This window comes from Mus musculus, chromosome 2 (genome assembly GCF_000001635.26).
Source record: "Mus musculus strain C57BL/6J chromosome 2, GRCm38.p6 C57BL/6J".
NCBI classification, from domain to species: Eukaryota; Metazoa; Chordata; class Mammalia; order Rodentia; family Muridae; genus Mus; species Mus musculus.
The window spans coordinates 73,136,428-73,156,060 of NC_000068.7; the positions used below are offsets into that span (position 1 = coordinate 73,136,428).

General features: G+C 38.9%; 1 protein-coding gene across 2 annotated transcripts in view; it reads right to left on the reverse strand.

The window, feature by feature from the left end:
* Ola1 (Obg-like ATPase 1) overlaps positions 1-19,633 on the reverse strand; it is a 121,647-nt gene that overhangs the window by 43,627 nt on the left and 58,387 nt on the right. Inside the window, exons 6-8 of one of the 2 annotated variants that reach the window (NM_030091.1) lie at positions 5,881-5,961; positions 5,471-5,568; positions 1,100-1,228 (exon numbers count right to left, since the gene is read on the reverse strand). In NM_030091.1, coding sequence (NP_084367.1) covers positions 1,144-1,228; positions 5,471-5,568; positions 5,881-5,961 — 264 coding nt within the window. In that variant the 3' untranslated portion in view covers positions 1,100-1,143. Of the gene's footprint in view, positions 1-1,099; positions 1,229-5,470; positions 5,569-5,880; positions 5,962-19,633 lie in introns of those variants that run through there. The other variant, NM_025942.2, reaches the window with a different exon arrangement.

Consider the following 19,633-nt stretch of genomic DNA (forward strand, 5'->3'; position numbering starts at 1 on the left):
TGTACACTGTCTAAGATGTCATGCTAGTCACACAAGGCTGTGTCAATTCCAACAGTCTTAAATTTTCTGAACTTCAAAATTCTCCTCCACTTCTACCAACCACTAGTCAGATTCCATTTTTTATTATTGTTACTATTTTTTAATGTACATGGGATTTTCCCTATATGCATGTCTGTGTACCGTGTGCATGCCTGATGCCAACAGAGACCAAAAGAGTGTTGGATATCCTGGGACTGGACTTACAGATGGTTTTGAGCTACCACCATGTGGGAGCTGGGAACAGAATCCAGGGCCTCTGGAAAAGCAGCCAGTGCTCTTCACCTCTGAATCATCTCTGCTGTCCCTAGAATTCCCACTCTTGATTATAGCTTATCTTAAGTCATTGTTTTGGAAACAAAATCAGATCTGAGGCCATTATTCTCTAATATATGGGTTTTAAAGGAATTTACCTTGAATTACTCTCTAGTGAGTAGGGACAGGCATCAGGGGGTTCTTCATGAACCAGTGGTAATTTGAAGAGCACTGCAGAATTATAAACAAAATTCTTTCATATTTTTAGATCACATGTGTACGTCTGTGTATGACAGTGGTTCTCAGCCTGTAGGTCACAACCCCTTGGGGGTCAAATGACCCTTTTACAGGAGTCACCTAAGGCCATCAGAGTACACAGATATTTACATTATGATTCATAAGAGTAGCAAAATTTCAGTTAGGAAGTAGCAATGAAAATAATTTTATGGTTATGCCTCACCACAACATGAGGAACTGTATTAAAGGGTCACAGCATTAGGAAGGTTGAGAACAACTAGTATATGAGGAAATGCATAAATAAATCATTTGAGAGAATTCTATAAAATACCTGCTGTCTTTAAATAGGGCTTAAACTGTTTATTCTCTTGAAGCTAGAAAAAATTATTTAGTGCTTGTTGTTTATAGAGAAAAACAATCCTATACATTTGATGAATTATATCACTCAGGAATCACTCTCAGGAGATGATGCTCACGGAAATGACAACGGATGCTCCTAACATAGTATTTTTTAATTTACTCTACAAAGAGAGATAATGAGCCATAAATCACATTGAACAAAACACGCAACCAGGCTTTCACATATGCATTTATTGTGGGGCAATAGTCTTTTCCTTACAAAGAAAGATACACTTCTATGATCATCGTCCTCATGATGTGCACTAGTATACCATCGCCACTTGATAAGAACTTGAAATTGCTGAAAGAGTAACCAAAAACCAATTAATGAAAACCAAACGGAAGTCTGGCTCACTCCTACATAATCCCTGGGCCTTGATGAGGCAAGAGGATTGCTTCAAGTTCAAGGCCAATCTTGGTTTCATCAAAAAACAACCACCACAAACAAAACAAACCCAGAAATTCACAAATATTATTACATGAAAACACACACATACATGTGAAATATGATTCAGAGGCTGGTGAGGTGGCTCCCTGGGTAAGGACACTTGCCACCAGCCTTGATTACCCGAATCCCATCCCAGGATTCATAGGGTGCGAGGCGAGAAATTAAGCTGTTCTCTGATGGCCACAAGCATGCTCTGGCATGTACCATGTACATATATATGCAAATCAATCAATTACATTTATATTAAAAATAATTTGGTAAAGTAGGAAAAGAATAAATCTATTCCATGATTTTCCCCTACACCAGGTTACATAATATATATCATTTTGAACTTATTATTGGTTTTGTAACAAATATCAAAAACTAACAAAAGCAGAAAGTTGGGCGGAAAACAACCTGAATCAATGACTGATGTGGTGGAGCACACCTTTAATCCTAGTGCTAGGGAGCCAGAGGCAGGCGGATCTCTAAGTTTGAGGCCAGCCTGGTCTACAAGTAAGTTCCAAGAAAGTCTGGATTATACAAAGAAACAATGTCATGAAAAGCTAAAAATCAAAACACAAAATGAAACAAAAATAAAAAACTGAATCATAATATGTATACAGTTTAATAATAATGTTTTTGTGAATTTAAAATTTTGTGACCTTGACATAGTCTGATTGTTCTAAAGCTTGAAAAGATTCCCAAATATTTTTCTATGAATCTCGAAGCAATTTCATTATTTAAAATGATTTACTTATTAACCAAGATCTATGTAAAAAGTGTGCCTGTTTTAAATTTTATTTGTATTTCTAGATAAACATCTATGTGTACAAATAGACAAGACCTAACTGTCCTTATCAGTAGTTTAAAGAACGGTAAGGACAGGGAAACACATGAGCGAAACATAATTGGTAGCTCTTAGGTGTAAAAATATCTAAAATTAGTTTGTTCTACTGATTCCATAATTGGACAGCATATATTACTAACAGAGCCACAAGGGTACAAAGATTGAAATTTAAACCTCCAATTAAGCAGTGGTTTGACAGTTTGAATGTCCCATACCTGCTTGACACCATGACTCACTAAGCAACCTAAAGTGAAAGTTAACACTGGGAATAATCCTGCTTGTAACAACTGAGCATGCTTAGAAAATGAAGTGCTCAAAAATCACTAGCAACTACCAAAATCAACAAAAATTTCCACATAGTTTTATTCATTCATTCATTTGTAATAATAACATTAACGTTTTCCCTAGAGTCTTTTCCAGTACCTTGATTACTGTCATCTGATCATAACGCAGCTACTGCCAACCTAGCTGCCACACCAGCTTCTCTTCAGGACTTAGGTCTTACTCACCCATCAATGAACTAATGAATTCAGCACTGTTAGCAGTGGACAGTCAGACCCAGTCTAGCTTTTCCCTTTCAAAAGGTCAGTTCGTATACAATAGCCTTATCTACCAAAATGCTTCTTTTAAAAACAAAACTTAGAATTAAAAATATAACACTCTACCATTTAAAGTGGATTTTAGCCAGTAACCAAAAATGTTTATCGCTCTAGAAATGTGACCTGAAATATAGTCTTCCTCTTGGGGTCAAAGTCACAGACCTATCTTGATCTTTTCTAACCACCAAAAATAGTTTTCTACATGTAAAATACAAGTGTGTGTGTGTGTGTGTGTGTGTGTGTGTGTGTGCACGCGTGCACGTGTATGACTTCTTTTCCCTTTGGTGCTGGAGACAACCCAGGACCCTATACAAGTTAGGCAAGTGCTTTACTCCCTACCACCTTTATTACTGCTCCTGTGAGTACACGTATTACTGCTTCCCACATCAGTCCTATTTGCTACAGTAATATTACATGCTAACCTTAAAACAAGTTTGTTTGTTTTCTTGTTTGCAGGGCATGTAAGGGAGCAACTGATGCAATTGGGGCTTAGATACAAACATTACCAAAAAGCAAGATGCTAACAGAAGCAAATGGATTTAGGAATTAAAATGAATTTTAACTATTTATATTTGCTTGCAGTATTATACACGATGAAAACCTAGTGTGTTTATCTTTCATAATAAAAACTCCTTCTGTGCTTTAATATGAAGGCTATGTTACATAAACAGAGGATTTAAAGCTGCAGCCGAGTGGCTGGATGGAAGGAGAGTGGCAATCTTTCTGGCTCCAGTAGATGCCATTCCCTATCACACAGTGTTTCCCACTCATAAATACATGACAAATACTTCCTCAATCATGTTTTACGAGCAGGGATGCACAGGGGGTAGTCAATGGCTAGCTTGAGGGAAAATAGGAACAGCAGGCGGCAGAAACTGTACAGAAAATGGCTATGTGGTAAATTCTCTTCTGGAACATCACTCAGTTACCCAGTCTTTGATCTTTCAGCTACAATTACACTAACTTCCACAAGATCTGGACACCTCCCCCCACCACACATATCCCAACGTCAGACCAGATCATTAGCTATACATAAAACCTACAAAAATTTGGTTTTATAAATAGAACCATTCATACGTCGATGTTGTTACAAATTAAAATTTGTTCTTTAGACAAGAGCAGTTTCAATGGTTATAACCATCTCATCATCACAACTGGTCTCACAAGAAACATGGGGTGTCTGGCGACAGCTAAATCACAGACTGGCGTCTCCTAAGCAGTCTGTCTACCATTAGGGTCTGGGAAATGGTATTTACTATACAATTAGAGCCAGGGAGTTCTACCTGTAATCATCGAAATACAGGTGTGAGAAGCCCCTTTGGGCAAGGAAACCGACTCATCCCTTTTCATGTAAACTTTGATGTCTGTATTGTTCTACCCAGCCTCAGGAGAAGTTACCATTCAGACTTCTATGACAAGATTTATTAACTTAAGTCAAATAATAAATTTAAAAATTCTTTCTTAAAGCAAACAATTTTTAACACATTAATCATCAAATTTATTAGAGTTTGCAACAGGATGGAACTGATTATGTTTTAAAGTTAGTTACTTTTTAGAGGACAATGACCAGCCTGAACAACATTTTTACGCTAAAGTATTCTTTCCAGAACATTGCCAATAAAGAGGTTAAACTCAGCTTCCTATCAGGGACACGGAATGTCTTACAGTAATATCAACAGGGCATTTTTAGTTGCAGTAATTTCACAGAATTTATTCTAATGATTTATTGGAGTTAACCATCTGACATTAATTATTGTTTTGGCTTCCAGTCTATGAATGTTTATTTTTCAGTTTAAAGCCTTCTCACTCTTTGATATCATATGGAAATGAGAATTTTTAATGGAAAATTGAAACCATGTGCATCTAAGTACTTAATGAAGTACAGGGAGAAACCGACAATATATTTTAGGAGAATTCAGATCTTTTTCTTTGTATAGTTTTGATTTGTTTCTATGACTTAATACTATAAAATGCTGAGGGTCTAGTGAGGCAAGTCAAAGCGAGCACTATGCCACATGCCTCCATGTCCACGCCAGCACAAGAGCGGTCTCTGAACTGTAGGCAAGGGTGACAAGTCTCGCACACTTTAGTTACATATTAGAATGGCAACACACAAATGCAGCTTTTACCTTGATACACTTTGGAAGTTTCAAGCCAGTATCTCAACCTTTTCTACACCTAGGTTTTGTGTCTGTCTGTCTGTCTGTCTATCTGTCTGTCTCTCTCAAACTATTCAATTTGGGTTTTAAAATGTTATGTCCAGCTGCAATCCCTAGTAGTGGTCTTAAGGTCACCTGCAGTATTAATGAGGCTACAAGATCTCAGTTTCAAACACTTTATTGCACCAAATACATTTACTCTCATTTTGTAACAAAACTAAACAAAATATTTTAAAAAGTTAAATTTGATAAGCAAATATGTATGATTCAAAATTTCCCAATTTAATTCAGTTTGTAATGTTCTCTTAGTGTAAATCATTTAGGAGACTTACCTTTTAAATGTAACACAAGACAAAACTTTCTAATTTTAACATTTTCTGAGGAAAAGATATTAAAATCAAACACATTATTCACACATACACACATACCTATATGCTTATGTTAGTGATACGTATGTGGGTATATCCAGAGATACGTATGTGGGAGTATCCAGGGAAAAAACACTTACCATTTGTTTTTCTTTCTTATATAGTCTTTTTCAGAAAGATTCACCAAGTAGACCATTGGTTTTGAAGTCAAAAATAAGTGTTTATTCAACACTTCAATCTAGAGTAGGAGACAGAGAAAGAACCCTTTTTAAAAGCTTAGTAAATACGGAGTAAAACATTGAATAATTTGAACATGAAAACTCTTTGAGTAAACATTTTCATTTTTATAATACTTTTGTTTATAAAGGGTTAGATGTTATGAAATATTTAAAGTGGGAGATTGGAAAAGGGAAAAAAAAGCTTAGGAATTTACACCGGCTGACAGAAATAAAAGTAACTATATATTACTAAGTATAAGATACTGAGCAGCCCAATTTGCTCTCTAAGCAATCAGAGCTCAGGCAGTAACAGACACAGTATTTACACGTACCTCTTTGTCATTCCAGTCATGATAGAAGCGAACAGGTTTCTTTTGATCTATAACCCAAGACTTGACTTTGCACATTATGTCCTGCACACAATCAAGAAAAAAGTAAATACAAAATGAGCAGTAAGTGTTGGACACTAAGAGCTAAAAGTTTTAAGTCCTCAAAATAAAGATAACTCTTGTAATGAACAGAAATACATTTTTTGTATCTCAAACGAAAACTGATGAAATACTGATGAAACATTAAATTTTGAGTGTACAAAGTCAGCAAAATTAGTTAACATAACAATATGAAAAACTGCAAGACAACTCAATCACATCAAAGATAAAATTTCAGAGTCAATGTTATCTAGTGATGTTACATGCTAGTATGAAATGGGGCGTATCCTAAAGAGAGACTAAAGTACAGCTTTTCCTTAAAAATATAAACAAAATAACTAATTGAACCTATGACTGACTATTTACTACAAAATATTAAATGAACTGACCCAAACCTTTTTTCTTCTGAATTAATTTTTTTGCCAACCCCTTCTCCCTGTCACTTCTTCACTGCTCCCCCCACCCCAACCTGCCAAAGCCTCCATTACACAATGGCAAGAGCCCTGCACTGGTGACCTCCAACCAGCTGCATTCACTTTCAGAACATCTCTCTCTGCTGGAAATCTAAAGGCCTTTTAGTTAGCAAGCTAGTGTGCATTCAGAAGGAGGAACTGCGGGAAGAGGCTGGCGGGCTTTGTTTCTCTGGCCTTTCTTCACAGAAAGATTAATCATCTGTGAAATGGAAACGCCAAACAGCAAGTGACACAAACTGAGCCCTTCCAGCCTTTCCTCATCAGTTCTGTGGGCCCGAGTCTAAGAGCTGCGTGTGGCCAGGGCTCCTTACAGCCTGGCAGGTGTTAATAAAAGGCTCTCGGGGCTGAAAGGTCAAACCGGGCTCTTCCACAAGAGGCATATTTGAGAATCATCTGGGCCTTCTGTTTTGAGGACATTTTTTTGTTTTGTTTTTGTAAAGATAATTTATGGACCTGCTTTAAATATTCATTTCTTAAAATTTGTTGCAACACAATTATTAGTAATAGATTTCCTGAGAGTATTTTTATATTACTATGACCAGTTATTGTGTTGTAAATGTCCATTTGTATAAATTATCTCTATATTTAGTATACCTTCTTTGCAAATCTTACTGTTACCAACAAGAAAAATAAAGAAAAGGCCCTATATCCTTCGATCCTGATTTGAAGTCCCCCAGGGAAAGGACTTCCCATGGATTTTAACAAGGAAGGGGCAAGACGAAAACTTTTAATGAAATTGAACATGTTCTGCTTAAGAATAATCACTTTTACTCTTCTATAACTGAATTTCACTCATAAATGTTTAAAAGTGGCTAATGTAACACCATTTCCTACAAGGAGAAGATCAAAGTGCTATATTACAAATGCATTATGATTAAAAAAGCCCTGTGCAGCCTTGCTATTAACTGTTCTTTAAACCCTAAAAGGCTTCCCATAGATCTCACTTGGCACTGCATATACAACCTTTGACAAGTAATGTAGACCATTTTTATTCATTGCCTAAAATTGTAGGCAATTATGTGCGTCACACTGGCCACCTGCAAATCCTGAATGCCTGCTGCAGTTGTCAGTGCAAAAAAACTAATGTCGGAGGGGATTAATCTAGGGGGAGAGAGTCCTCTTTAATGGCTCCAGCAGGTGAAATGGCCCAGCTGGTTACTATGATGAGTGGCCAGAACAGCTTATGTAGAGACATGCAACAAGATTATACAAAAGAAGGAAACAGAGGTACCATCTTATACTTCCTTCCATTCATCCTTTTCATTAAAAAAAGAAAGTAGACAAAAGAAAGCCAATTCAAAATAAGAAAGGGAATTAAATTTTAATCATATAAAAAGTATAAAATACTTTTGTGACAATAAACATTTTCACAAAGCCACAGGGCCTCAATGAGTGCTGATCACTAGTGAAGGAATTTCAGGTTCTCTTCATTTAAAAGTAACTCAATCTTGCCTCAAGCACAGAGGCTGTATCACAGAGGTATTCTGGCATCCGTTTTGGTGTTTTTTCTTTCACACTATAAACTAGGAACCAAGTCCACTGCAGTCCACCAACAGTGTTCTCCTCAGAAGCTACTGTTGTATTAGATTACTGAACGATGCCAGTTTTAGCTGAGACAAACCAGAAGTAGGTTGCACTCAGATAAGATTATCTCACGTAAATAATCAGTAGGTGCTATATTTTCAGTATGTCCTTTTCTTACATAAAAGAAAAATTAATTTTAGTAAAAAATTAAAATCCTACAGTTGATCTGAAAAACATCTAATTGGAGCAAAAGGGGGTTATCTAGATAAAATAAATTATAGGCTAAGTAAATGTTTCTCTTATGGTTACATATATAAGCATACATATTAATAGATATAATATATTAATAATACATATAAAAACGAGCAGTCAAAATTTCCACTTAAATAAATTTAGTTAGTTGAAAAATATATACTTTACTCACTTTCGGCACAAATGAGTAAAGACATTACTAATCCCTTTGCGTTAATCTTTAATGCATTTTAGCCATTTGAGATTTTATATTTCTTTTTAAAGATTTCTATTCATGCGTGTCGGCTATGTCTGCCATATGTGTGCAGCTGCCTACAGAGGGCAGAAGAGGGCATTGGATCTCCGGGACCCAGCAGTTGTGAGCCTCCTGATGATTGAGCTGGGGCTGCATTCAAGTAGTCTGGGAGAGCAGCAAATAACCACTGAGCCATCTCTCTAGCCCCTGAGATGTTCTTACTTATGAGTACTTTGCCTGCATGTATGTCTGTGTGATATGTGTGTGTGGTGCCCATGGAGGTCAGAAGAGGACGTCAGACCCTTTGGAACTAGAGTTACAGATAGTTATGAGTCACCACAGTGGGTGCTAAGATCTGAACTCAGTCCTCTGTAAGAGCAGTAGTGCTCTTCACCACTGAGCCATCTCTCCTACTCAAGATCTCATACATTATAAAGAAATGCAGATTTTGGAACATGAACCTGGACTGCTTATGTAACCATCTAACATTACTAACTCAGAACCCCTAGATCTCTCAGACACTAAGGCACCAACCAGGCAGCATACAAAAGCTGGTCTGAGGCTCCTGCCACATATATAGCCAAGGACTGCCTGGTCTGGCCTCAGTAGAAGATGCACCTAACCCTTGAGAGACTTGAGGCCCCAGGGAGTCGGGAGACCTGGTGGGGTTGGGGGGACATCCTCTTGGAGATGGGGGCTGGAGGGGAGGAGGAATGGGATGAGGAACTGTGGGAGAGGGGACCAAGAGGGGCCAACACCTGGACTGTAAAAACATAAAAGTAATAAAAATATGAAAAATATATTCTCTGTATTATAAAGGATAAACCTGTCTGAATTTTATATTAGCTTGTAGTTTTATGGGCATACTAATCATAGATCTAACAATCTAATGCTTAAGTATGGAAACAAATCCTAGGTGTAGTGTTTATGATGGAAGGAAAAGGATTAAGGATTACCAGGAGAAGCAGGGATGGAGCTCAGAGGTAATGACTGGTTAGTGTACACAGGACCCTGGATTTGAGCTGGCACATTCACTAGGAAATAATGGAGAAGGTTGGGTTGAGGCAGTGCTCTTGCACTTGGATTTGGATACACTACCATGATATGTCTGAAAATCCAAGGGGAATCAGCCAGGAATTAAATATACTCATTTGGAGCTCAAAGGCTAGATCAAGGCTAGGGATACAAACTTAGAATTTACCTATATTTAGACAATTAATTCTAGTCATGGTTAGGGATTCTACCACATAGGGAAAGCTGTTATGATTTAAATGTGAAACATCTCCCACAGGTTCTCGTCTTTAAACACCTGGTTCCTAGCCCACCAGTGTTGCTATCTGAGACTGTGAACTATCAGAAGGTGGAGCCTCCCGGGGGGAAGTGGGTCATCAGGAGAAGGTCTTACAGTTTTATAGCCCAGATGTGCTTCCTGTCCTCTGTTTCCTTCCTGCTGCACAAAGCTGTAAGTAAGTAGCTGCCACTCCTGCCAGTGTGGCCTGGAGCTGGTCCTACTGCCACACTGCCCCCATTACCACAGAACTAAAATAAATTCTTAAAGTTGTTTCTTCTCAGGGTTTTGGCTAAAGCTTTAACAAAAGTAATCAGTACACAAAATTGCCTCATCATGTGATCTGTAAGTATTTGGAACCAGTTTACAGAAGAAATGAGGAAGAGTTCAGAGCTGCAGGCTAAAGCAGGGTTCCTAAGACTTCTCCCATTAATAACCTCGTTATACCTGAGCAAATTTTAATGGCCCTGTGTATAGAGGTATATGAAATATGCAAATGAACCAAGTATTTACTGATAATAAATTATACAGATTTTATTTTAAAACCATTTTTGAATGCATATATTACCATTTATTAGAAACTGGAGCAACTTGCATACTATGAGATGGGGGTTTACATAAAGAATTAAATGCCGGCTGAATCTTTGATACTGCCGCATGTACAGCACCTTCAGTGTTTCAGAGTTGACTGCCAATGCTGAGAAGACCCTTCACAAAAATACAAGTACAAGATGGCAGAAGTCACTTTAGGGCCATTTCTTTCTTTCTTTTTTTTTTTTTTTTCCCCCGAGACAGGGTTTCTCTGTGTAGCCCTGGCTGTTCTGGAACTCACTCTGTAAATCAGGCTGGCCTCAAACTCTGAAATCCGCCTGCCTCTGCCTCCCAAATGCTGGGATTAAAGGTGTGTGCCACCACCACCTGGCTGGGCCATTTCAAAAACTGTTAAAAATTCTGTCTTAATTCCAAGCCCAAACTCTTCATTTGATAAAAAACAAAAACAAACAAAAAACTACAAAAAACCCTTTCAGCCAGCAAGCTGAACAATCTAAAATCAAACAGGCGAATGCTGTCAGAAACACCTTGTATTCGTTACATGTTTAATCATGAATAAATTTTTGGCTGCCACACACTTAGAAACCTTTTTAATGTTGCCACGTTTTCCACAATTCTCTATGTTCAGTTATGAGGGTTGTGTTTAGTCAGGCATGGTGCGTGCCTTTATTCCCTGCACTAGGGAGGCAGAGGCTGATGGACCTTTTTGAGTTTGAGAGCAGCCCAGTCTACAGAGCAAGTTACAGAACAGCAAAGGCAAATAGAATCCCTAACTCAAAAACACAAAAGTCATCACCATCGTCATCCTCACAGTCACTCATCATCTGTGAGGTACATAATCCTACCGTAGACCTTAATGGGCCATTCTGGTGGGAGTCAGGCTGATAAATGTGGACCACAATGATTATGCTAATCAGACTGGACAAAGAAACCAAAGTCTATCGGAAACTAGACTTTACTGGTTAAAGGTCAGGTCTCTTAATATCTTCCTCCTAGCTCTTAAAAACTTGAGTTCGGCTGAATTCAAGTCATAGACAGTAAGCAACCGTGCAGGTTGTGGCAGTAGTGCAACCATGAAGACTGTAGCAATAGTGCAACCATGCAGGCTGTGGCAGTAGTGCAGCCATGCAGGCTGTGGCAGTAGTTTCTGCTCACGGCTTTTAGTCAGGGTTACGGAAAAGAAGGCAACAAATAGAAGAGACATATATATTAAAAACAAAAAACTAAACAAAAACAAAAACAAAGCCCTCCAGTTTCATGCCAGGCGAGGAAGAACATGGATATAAAGTTGCTGTGAAGTAGGGTGCAGAAGCATTTGTAAATGTTAAAGAAATTACTACCATTAAAGACTGTAAATAGGACTAACTTTCTCAGAAGTATTTAATGATCGTAAAGAAAAGGCAATTGTGTCATCAAGATGGTTTGAAGCCTTGAGAGCTGAATCCCACCTCCAGATGCACTTAGAGGTGGATGAGAGAACTGACTTCACAAAGGGGTCTCCTGACCTTCACATGCAACCCTGTAGCATGAACATCCTCACAAACACAGTGACAATGAGTAAAAAGTTAAAATATACATGTAATTGAACGGAGTATTTAGAAAGTTGTAGCACCAAACTTTTTATTTGACAATGAAAAATCTGAAAACTGCTGAAAAAAATCTAGTTTGATAGAGACAAGTATTATATAAAACTGAGAATTCTGTGCTAGGCATAGTGGCACACACCTTTAATCCCAGACAGAGGCAGGAAAATCTCTGAATTCCAGGCCAGCCTGGTCTACAGAGAACATTCCAAGACAGCCAGGGCTACACAGAGAAACCCTGTGTACGGGGACGGGGGTAAGGGTGTGGGAAGTTGGGGGATGGGAGGCATAAAACAAACAAAATCATTGAAAATTCCCAATTTCAAAAACCTGGAGACCTCCACAACCTCCATCTTTCTGAAGAATGACATAAGTCCACAAGTGAGAAACCCCACATGTGATCTCATGGGACTAGTGGCAGTCAGAATGAAGGAATTCTAATGAAGGACTGCATTAGACTGTCATTACACCACAAGCATATACGCATATACACTGTATAGGAAACATAAATGGGTCTGTGTTTAGAATTTGGATCCTATGCTCAAAATATAACAAAAGGCATGTGCAAATAATGAAGAATATGAAAAAACAATCCACATCAGAAACACTTCTGCTCCCAGTAATTTTAGATACAATGTAAGCAATCTATACAGGGAAGGAGGGAGGGAGGGACAGATGGGGGGAGGCAGGGACAGACAGAGGGAAGGAAGGGGTATTGCTGGACAAAACATAATTTTACAAATATACTAAAAGTCCATTGAAATGTATACTTTTAAAGTGCCAATATTCTAGTATATAGTTGAACTGTCTAAAAAATGGTTTAAAAGCAACAGAAAAAAAAAGTGTATGGCAGATAAGAAGAGTAAATCAGGTTTGGTTAGTGGAAAATAAAATTATTTCTGTCTGCAGATTTTTGGTCTTTGGAGTTGGGGGCAAGGTCATCTGGTAGAGGTAAAGAATGCATAGAATTACACAGTAATAAGCACAGTAACAGCTTTGGGGAGCATAGGGAAACAGCTACAACAGAGCAGAACAGAGAAGCTAGGTACTGCTGAGGGCCATGGAGATCATATGCACAGGAATGTCTTCTTAATAGTCTTTTCTGTGTTTGGCAGGTTATTGGAAAAGAAAAGGTGAATAGATAGACAGACAGACAGATTGATAGATATTGTGTGTGTGTGTGTATGTATGTATGTATGTGTGTATGTATAGTGTGTGTGTGTGTGTGTGTGTGTGTGTGTGTGTGTGTGAACATCTATGCGTGGAGGTCAGAGATCAATGATGGGTATGTTCCTTGATTGTTCTCCATCACCAAACACAGCTGTCATATTGGTGCTGGGGATCCAAACTCAAGTCCTCAAGTTGCCAGTAGGCATTTTACAAGCCAGGTTATTTTCCCAGCCACAATCTAACTCTCAGCTATCATTTATTGTTTGTTTATGTTTAATAAGTTCCCATGCTGTAGAATAGACGAGCCTAAGCTTGTGATTACCCTGCCCCTATTGCCCGTGCACTGGAAGCACAGGTGTGAGCTACCATGCCTCTGGTTTTTATTTTTAATTTTTCCTCCTGTTTTGGAGACAGGGTCTCACTATGTGCTCCTACATGGCCTTGAACTACAGGCATATACCACCAAGCCCAGCTCTGGATGGAGCTGCTGTTTTTGATGCCTATACATCCTAGACAAGTGTTCTACCACTGGTGTGTGTGTGTGTGTGTGTATGTATATGTACATGTATGTATGTGTGTGTGTATGTATGCATATGTACATGTATGTATATACCAGTGACATGCCTAGCCTTTTCTATCAGTGCTTAGATGAACTTACTTCTCTCTTACGTGCTATACAAACTGACGACCCCAAATCAGTCTCACCTTTGCTTTATCTTGAGAGGAGTCAAATACCTTTGCACTTCCCAACTTCTATCCTCAAATTGAGAACAGGGTGCACTAAGACTCATACCATTTATGCAGTATACTGAACACACTATCTACCATGCTACTGGACTCTTAATCCTTTTCCAAAGTAATGTGGCTCAGTCCACAACTTCTGTTGAGATTAATCCTTCCCAAGATAGTCTCTAGTGGGCGTCTGACCCAATGCAGTGGTGTCCTGTAAGAGCTCTACCAAAATGGGGGTAAAGGCAATGGGATGCTCATGCTCATGGATTTGGATCATAAAATATACAGAGGAAACATAGAAACCATGTGAAAAAATACAGAAAGAACACAAATCAACCTCCTGAAATTGAGCAAGCTTAATTAAGTAGGCATAAATTGTAAAAAAAAAAAAAAAGCAAAAGTCAGAAATAAAAATAATACATAAGGCAAGATGTAAATCCTAGCAGCAATAGAAGGAAGGTAGGTTCTTTGTGGTGACAGAGAAACAGCGCATCTGGTCTATGATTGGCAGAGTGCCAGAGAGAGGCGCACGGTGCTAAGTTCTGGAGCTGCTCTGGCATGACTTACAATCCAACTCCAAAAGGCATGTGACTATACAGCAAACCATTCTCAAATATTTTCTTTATTTCATTGCATTTACTGCCTTGTATTTTAAGAATAAAATCCCATTTCTTAAAATAATATTGAGCTGAACCTGACCCTTACAAATAAAAGCTTCAATTTAAAAGTAAAAGAAAATTTCTGAGAGTAAATGACATAGAAGTTTTTCTTCTCTAGCAATTTTTAGTTTTATATGCTTATATGCTTATATGACCAAATATGAAGTCACCTTATTCTCTAAAAACCTAGCAATAGATCTTTCCTAAATATGACTGTAAATTAAGTAAAATATAGTGTTAAAGAAGATTATTTGATTAATTGTAGTCGTAGTCAGTTATGCAGAGGTTCTCACGCATAAAGCAAAAAGGGAAAGAAAACTAGCTCAACCCTCACCCTTGTCCACTGCTGCTTAAAAGCATCACTGTTCAAAGCCCTCGTCAGTATTAGAACAATTACTGCTGGACCCAGGACGTAGTTCAACCTACCATAGTGTGCTGGTCTAGATGAGAATGGCCATAAGCTCATGTATTTGAATGCTCAGTTCAGGGTTGGTGGAATGGTCTTGGGAAGGATTAGGAGGTGTGGCCTTGTTGGCTTTTAAAAACCCACACCATTTCTAGTTAGTCTCTCTGCCTTGAAGTTGTGGATAAGATGTAAGCTATCAGCTACAGCTCCTGCACCATGCCTGCCTACAAACCTATTCTGCCATGATGATCATGAATTAACTCTCTGAAACTGTGAACAAGCCCCTCCAATTAAATGTTTTCTTTTATAAGTTGCCTTAGTCATGGTGTCTCTTCATGGCAATAGAAAAGTAGGACACAAAGTTTCAGCCCTACATTAATATTATCACATCAAATTAAGAATTTTATCATCCTCATTTTAAAAATTTTATCTTTTAAAACCTTTTGAATATATTATATACTTTTGAATTTATATATTATTTGAATGTATGTGTTATATACACTCAAATAATAAACCATAATAACCTAGGTACATTCCTGATTAATACACATTTTTTCAAAAAAAGGTGTGTGTGTGTATCCATGTATGTAAGTGCCTGCAGAAGTTAGAAGAAGGCACTGGGTCCCCACAAGGTGGCTGCTGGGAACTGAACTTAGGTCTTCTCAAAGAGCAGTAGGCTCTTTTTTTTTTTTTTTGGTTTTTCAAGACAGGGTTTCTCTGTGTAGCCCTGGCTGTCCTGGAACTCACTTTGTAGACCAGGCTGGCCTCGAACTCAGAAATCCGCCTGCCTCTGCCTCCCAAGTGCTGTGATTAAAGGCGTGCGCCACCACACCCGGCTAACAGTAGGCATTCTTAATGACTGAGCCATCTCTCCAGCTCTCATCACTCTTCTCTGTGTGTGTTTCTGCTCATGTAAGTGTTCATGTGATGGCCAGAGGACAAATTCAGTGTCATTCTTCAGGAGCCTGGGAGTGTCATTCTCATTGGCCTGGAGCTCACCAGGCTGGGCTGGTTGGCCGGTAAGTCAGAAGAATTCTGCTGCCTCTGTCTCTGTAGTACAGGGAATATAAATGTGCTAAAGCACCCTGCTTTTATATGTAGCTTCTGGAGATCAAACTTAGGACCTCTTACAAGCATTTTGCCAATTGAGCTATCTTCCTAGTCTATGCATTGTGAAGTTTTAAACTGATTGATCTACTGAAGTGTTTATTTAACTTTAGGGTTTGATTTCTATAAACTTACTTTATAGTAGCTATAAAGGGTCTAGAGCAGTGGCTCAGAGGTTAACAGTACTTGCTGCTCTTACAGAGAGTTCCGTTCCTACTCATATGCTGCTCATGTCTAGTTACAGGCAGTTCTGAGACTTTCTTCAGGCCTTTATAGGTACCAGGCACTCACATAATACACATACACATAAGCAGGCACTCACACATACACATAAAAATAAATACATAAATAAAAGGATAAAAAAGTAGAAGTTTACCTAAGCATTTGACATTCTTAATGTATTATTTTAATGTAATAAGCCAAATAGAAAAGAATAAATACCATTTAATTATATTTTATAAGACATCTAGGCTAGAGAGGGCTCAAAGGTTAAGAGCACTTGACTGCTCTTCCAGAGGTCCTGAGTTCAATTCCCAGCAACAACATGGTGGATCACAACCATCTGTAAGAGGTTCTGATGCCCTCTTCTTGTGTGCCATATATTATAAATATAATATATAATATAATATATCATATATATTAAATGAATAAATAAATCTTTAAAAACAACAACAAAAAAAGACATCTAGAATAGGCAAATCTTTGGAGACAGAAAGGAAAACAAAAGCTACCAGTAGAAAGTAAGAAATCACTGCCATTTGTTTGAAGACAGGGTTTTCTATGTAGCCCAGGCTGTCCTGGAGCTCACTTAACAGACCATGCTGGTCTACAACTCACATGCATCTTCCTGCCTCTGCCTCCCAAATCTCTGGGCAAAGGCATGCATCACTAATGCTACCCCACGGAAAGTCGTTGTTTAAAGTCCACAGAATTTCTCTATGAAAAATTCAAGTGAGGACTACTCAACACCACTGAATTATATACTTAAAATGAATGTTATACTATGTATAATTTACCATGATAAATACCATTTTTAGAGCAGGAATCTTCTACTTCAGCACTTATCTTAATGGATAACTAAGACATCGACTGTGGGGCAAGAGATGGCTCAGTCATTAAGAATGCCTACTAGCCGGGTGTGGTGGCGAACGCCTTTAATCACAGCACTCGGGAGGCAGAGGCAGGCGGATTTCTGAGTTCCGAGGCCAGCCTGGTCTATAGAGTGAGTTCCAGGACAGCCAGGGCTACACAGAGAAACCCTGTCTTGAAAAACCAAAGGAAAAAAAAGAGAGAGAGATGGATACAGGAGGTTACTGCATTCAAGGGCAGCCTGGCCAGTACAGAGGAGTGGGGAGAAGAACAAGAAAAATGGAGTATGGTGGGCTTACACCTGTAATTTTAGCACCCAGAAGGCTGAGGTGGAAAAATTACCATGAGTGTGAAACCAGATACATTGTGAGTTCCAGGCCAGCCTGGGCTACAGGAACAGACATGGGTTTCATTTTAAACAGCTTGCCTTCGTTAACTGGAGATTGTACAGGAAAATGAAAGGACACTCTTCAGCATCAATAACTACTTCTCTTCATACCTTTGCCTTTAGAAATGATGTTTTTAGAGGCTGAAGAGCTAAGTCAGATGGCAACATGATAGCCTAGCATGAGCAGAATGGTGGGTTCTATGCCAAGCAGAACATGCAGAGGCACACCTCTGAAATCCCCAAACTTGGAAGATGGAAATAGGAGGATCAAGAATTAAGTGCATCCTTGGCTCAGAGTTTGAGATACATAATCATTTAAGACTATGCCTAGCTTAAGCCAGGTATGTTTTCACATACCCAAAATCCCAGCACTTGGAAGGCCAAGAGCAGGATGATCATAGTTCAAAGCCAGCCTGGGCTTCACGTTTCAGGAATGTCTCTAATTCATCCTTCAAGAAATTCTATTTTGGGCCTGGAGAGATGGCTCAGCGGTTAAGAGCACTGACTGCTCTTCCAGAGGTCTTGAGTTTAATTCCCAGCAACCACATGGTGGCTCACGGCCATCTGTAATGAGATCTGATGCCCTCTTCTGGTGTGTCTGAAGACAGCTACAGTGTACTCACATATATAAAATAAATAAATCAATCAAATAAATAAATAAGAAATTCTATTTTTCCCCCTTGAGACTTAGTTAAAATGAGGCCATAGTAGAGTAGAGTGGGTCTTTAGTATGACTGGCAACATTTTAGCAAGCGTGCTGTTAGGACAGAGGGGACAGAGGGGACACAACTACGTAAAGGCTATGATAAACGGGAGCACCACTGTTGCTTCATGTGATGGTTTGTATTTGCTTGGCCTAGGGAGTGGCACTGTTAGGAGGTGTGCGCTTGTGAGGATAAGTGTGTCACTGTGGGCATGGGCTTTAAGACCCTCATCCTAGCTGCCTGGAAGCCAGTATTCTGCTAGCAGCCTTCAGATGAAGATGTAGAACTCTCAGTTTCTCCTGTACCAAGCCTCCCTGGATGCTGCTATGTTCCCACCTTGATGATACTGGACTGAACCTCTGAACCTGTAAGCCAGCCCCAATTAAATGTTGTCCTTAGAAGAGTTGCCTTGGTCATGGTGTCTGTTCACCATGACCAAGGCAACTCACTCTTCTATGGACAACAGTAAAACTCCTGTACACTGTGCTATCATCTGCTAATCCTCAGCAAAGAGCTGAGATACCACAGAGCTCTTTGAGTTATGACCAAGGGAACATTCATTGAAGTAGGAAGAGAATTATTTTAGAGAGTGTTGACATTCCAAATGAGGGACAGAATCTAACTGAATGACTACCTGAACACTACTAAAAACAATATAAATCTCAGACAGATTGCAAACTTAAATGTGAAAGGTTAACAATAAAGCTTGTATAAGACAAGATAGGAGATATTTCAAACATATATTTGTGCACATAATGGGGTGTGTGCCACTTTCTACAGAGCACATGTGGTCAGAAGACAACTATGTTAGTCAGGTTTCTTTCTCTCACCAAGCGGATTCTGGGGAATCAAGCTCAGACTGCCAGACTTGGGTGGCAAGTGCCTTTGTCTAATGAGCCACCTCACCACCCCATTTTATTTATGAGACAGTTTCTCGTGCAATGAGTGAGGCTGGTCTTTAACTCCTTATCTTCCTGCCTTGGCCTCTCAAGTACAGGCATCTGCCACCATGCCTGGCATCTGTGCATGTGTGTGCCAGGGGTATACATTCATGTGTGAGGGTGTTCATATATGTGTGTACATGTGCTAAGCAAGCACTCTACTATTAAGAACTATCCCTATCCACAGGAATGCTATTTTTGTGTCCTTCGTAGTGTTTTTCAACATATTTTATTAATTCTTTGATAACTCATACATTGTATTTTGATCATAGTTACCTTAACTGCTTTCAGATCAACCCCCAAAATTTTGTGTCTTTTTTTTTTTTTAATATAAATAACCCACCAAGTCACTTTGTATCATCAGTTTGGATCATCCACCAGAGCACAGTCAACCCGACAAGAGATAGACCATTAACTATAACCGGACTCTTCCTTCCCCAGAAGCTGTGAAATGTCAACATCACTTCACCTGGGGTGGGGGCTTGCGAGCCCTTCCATGCTCCATGCTGGAACACAGACTGGCTTCATCACGTGCGGGTCTTGTGCCACAGCTG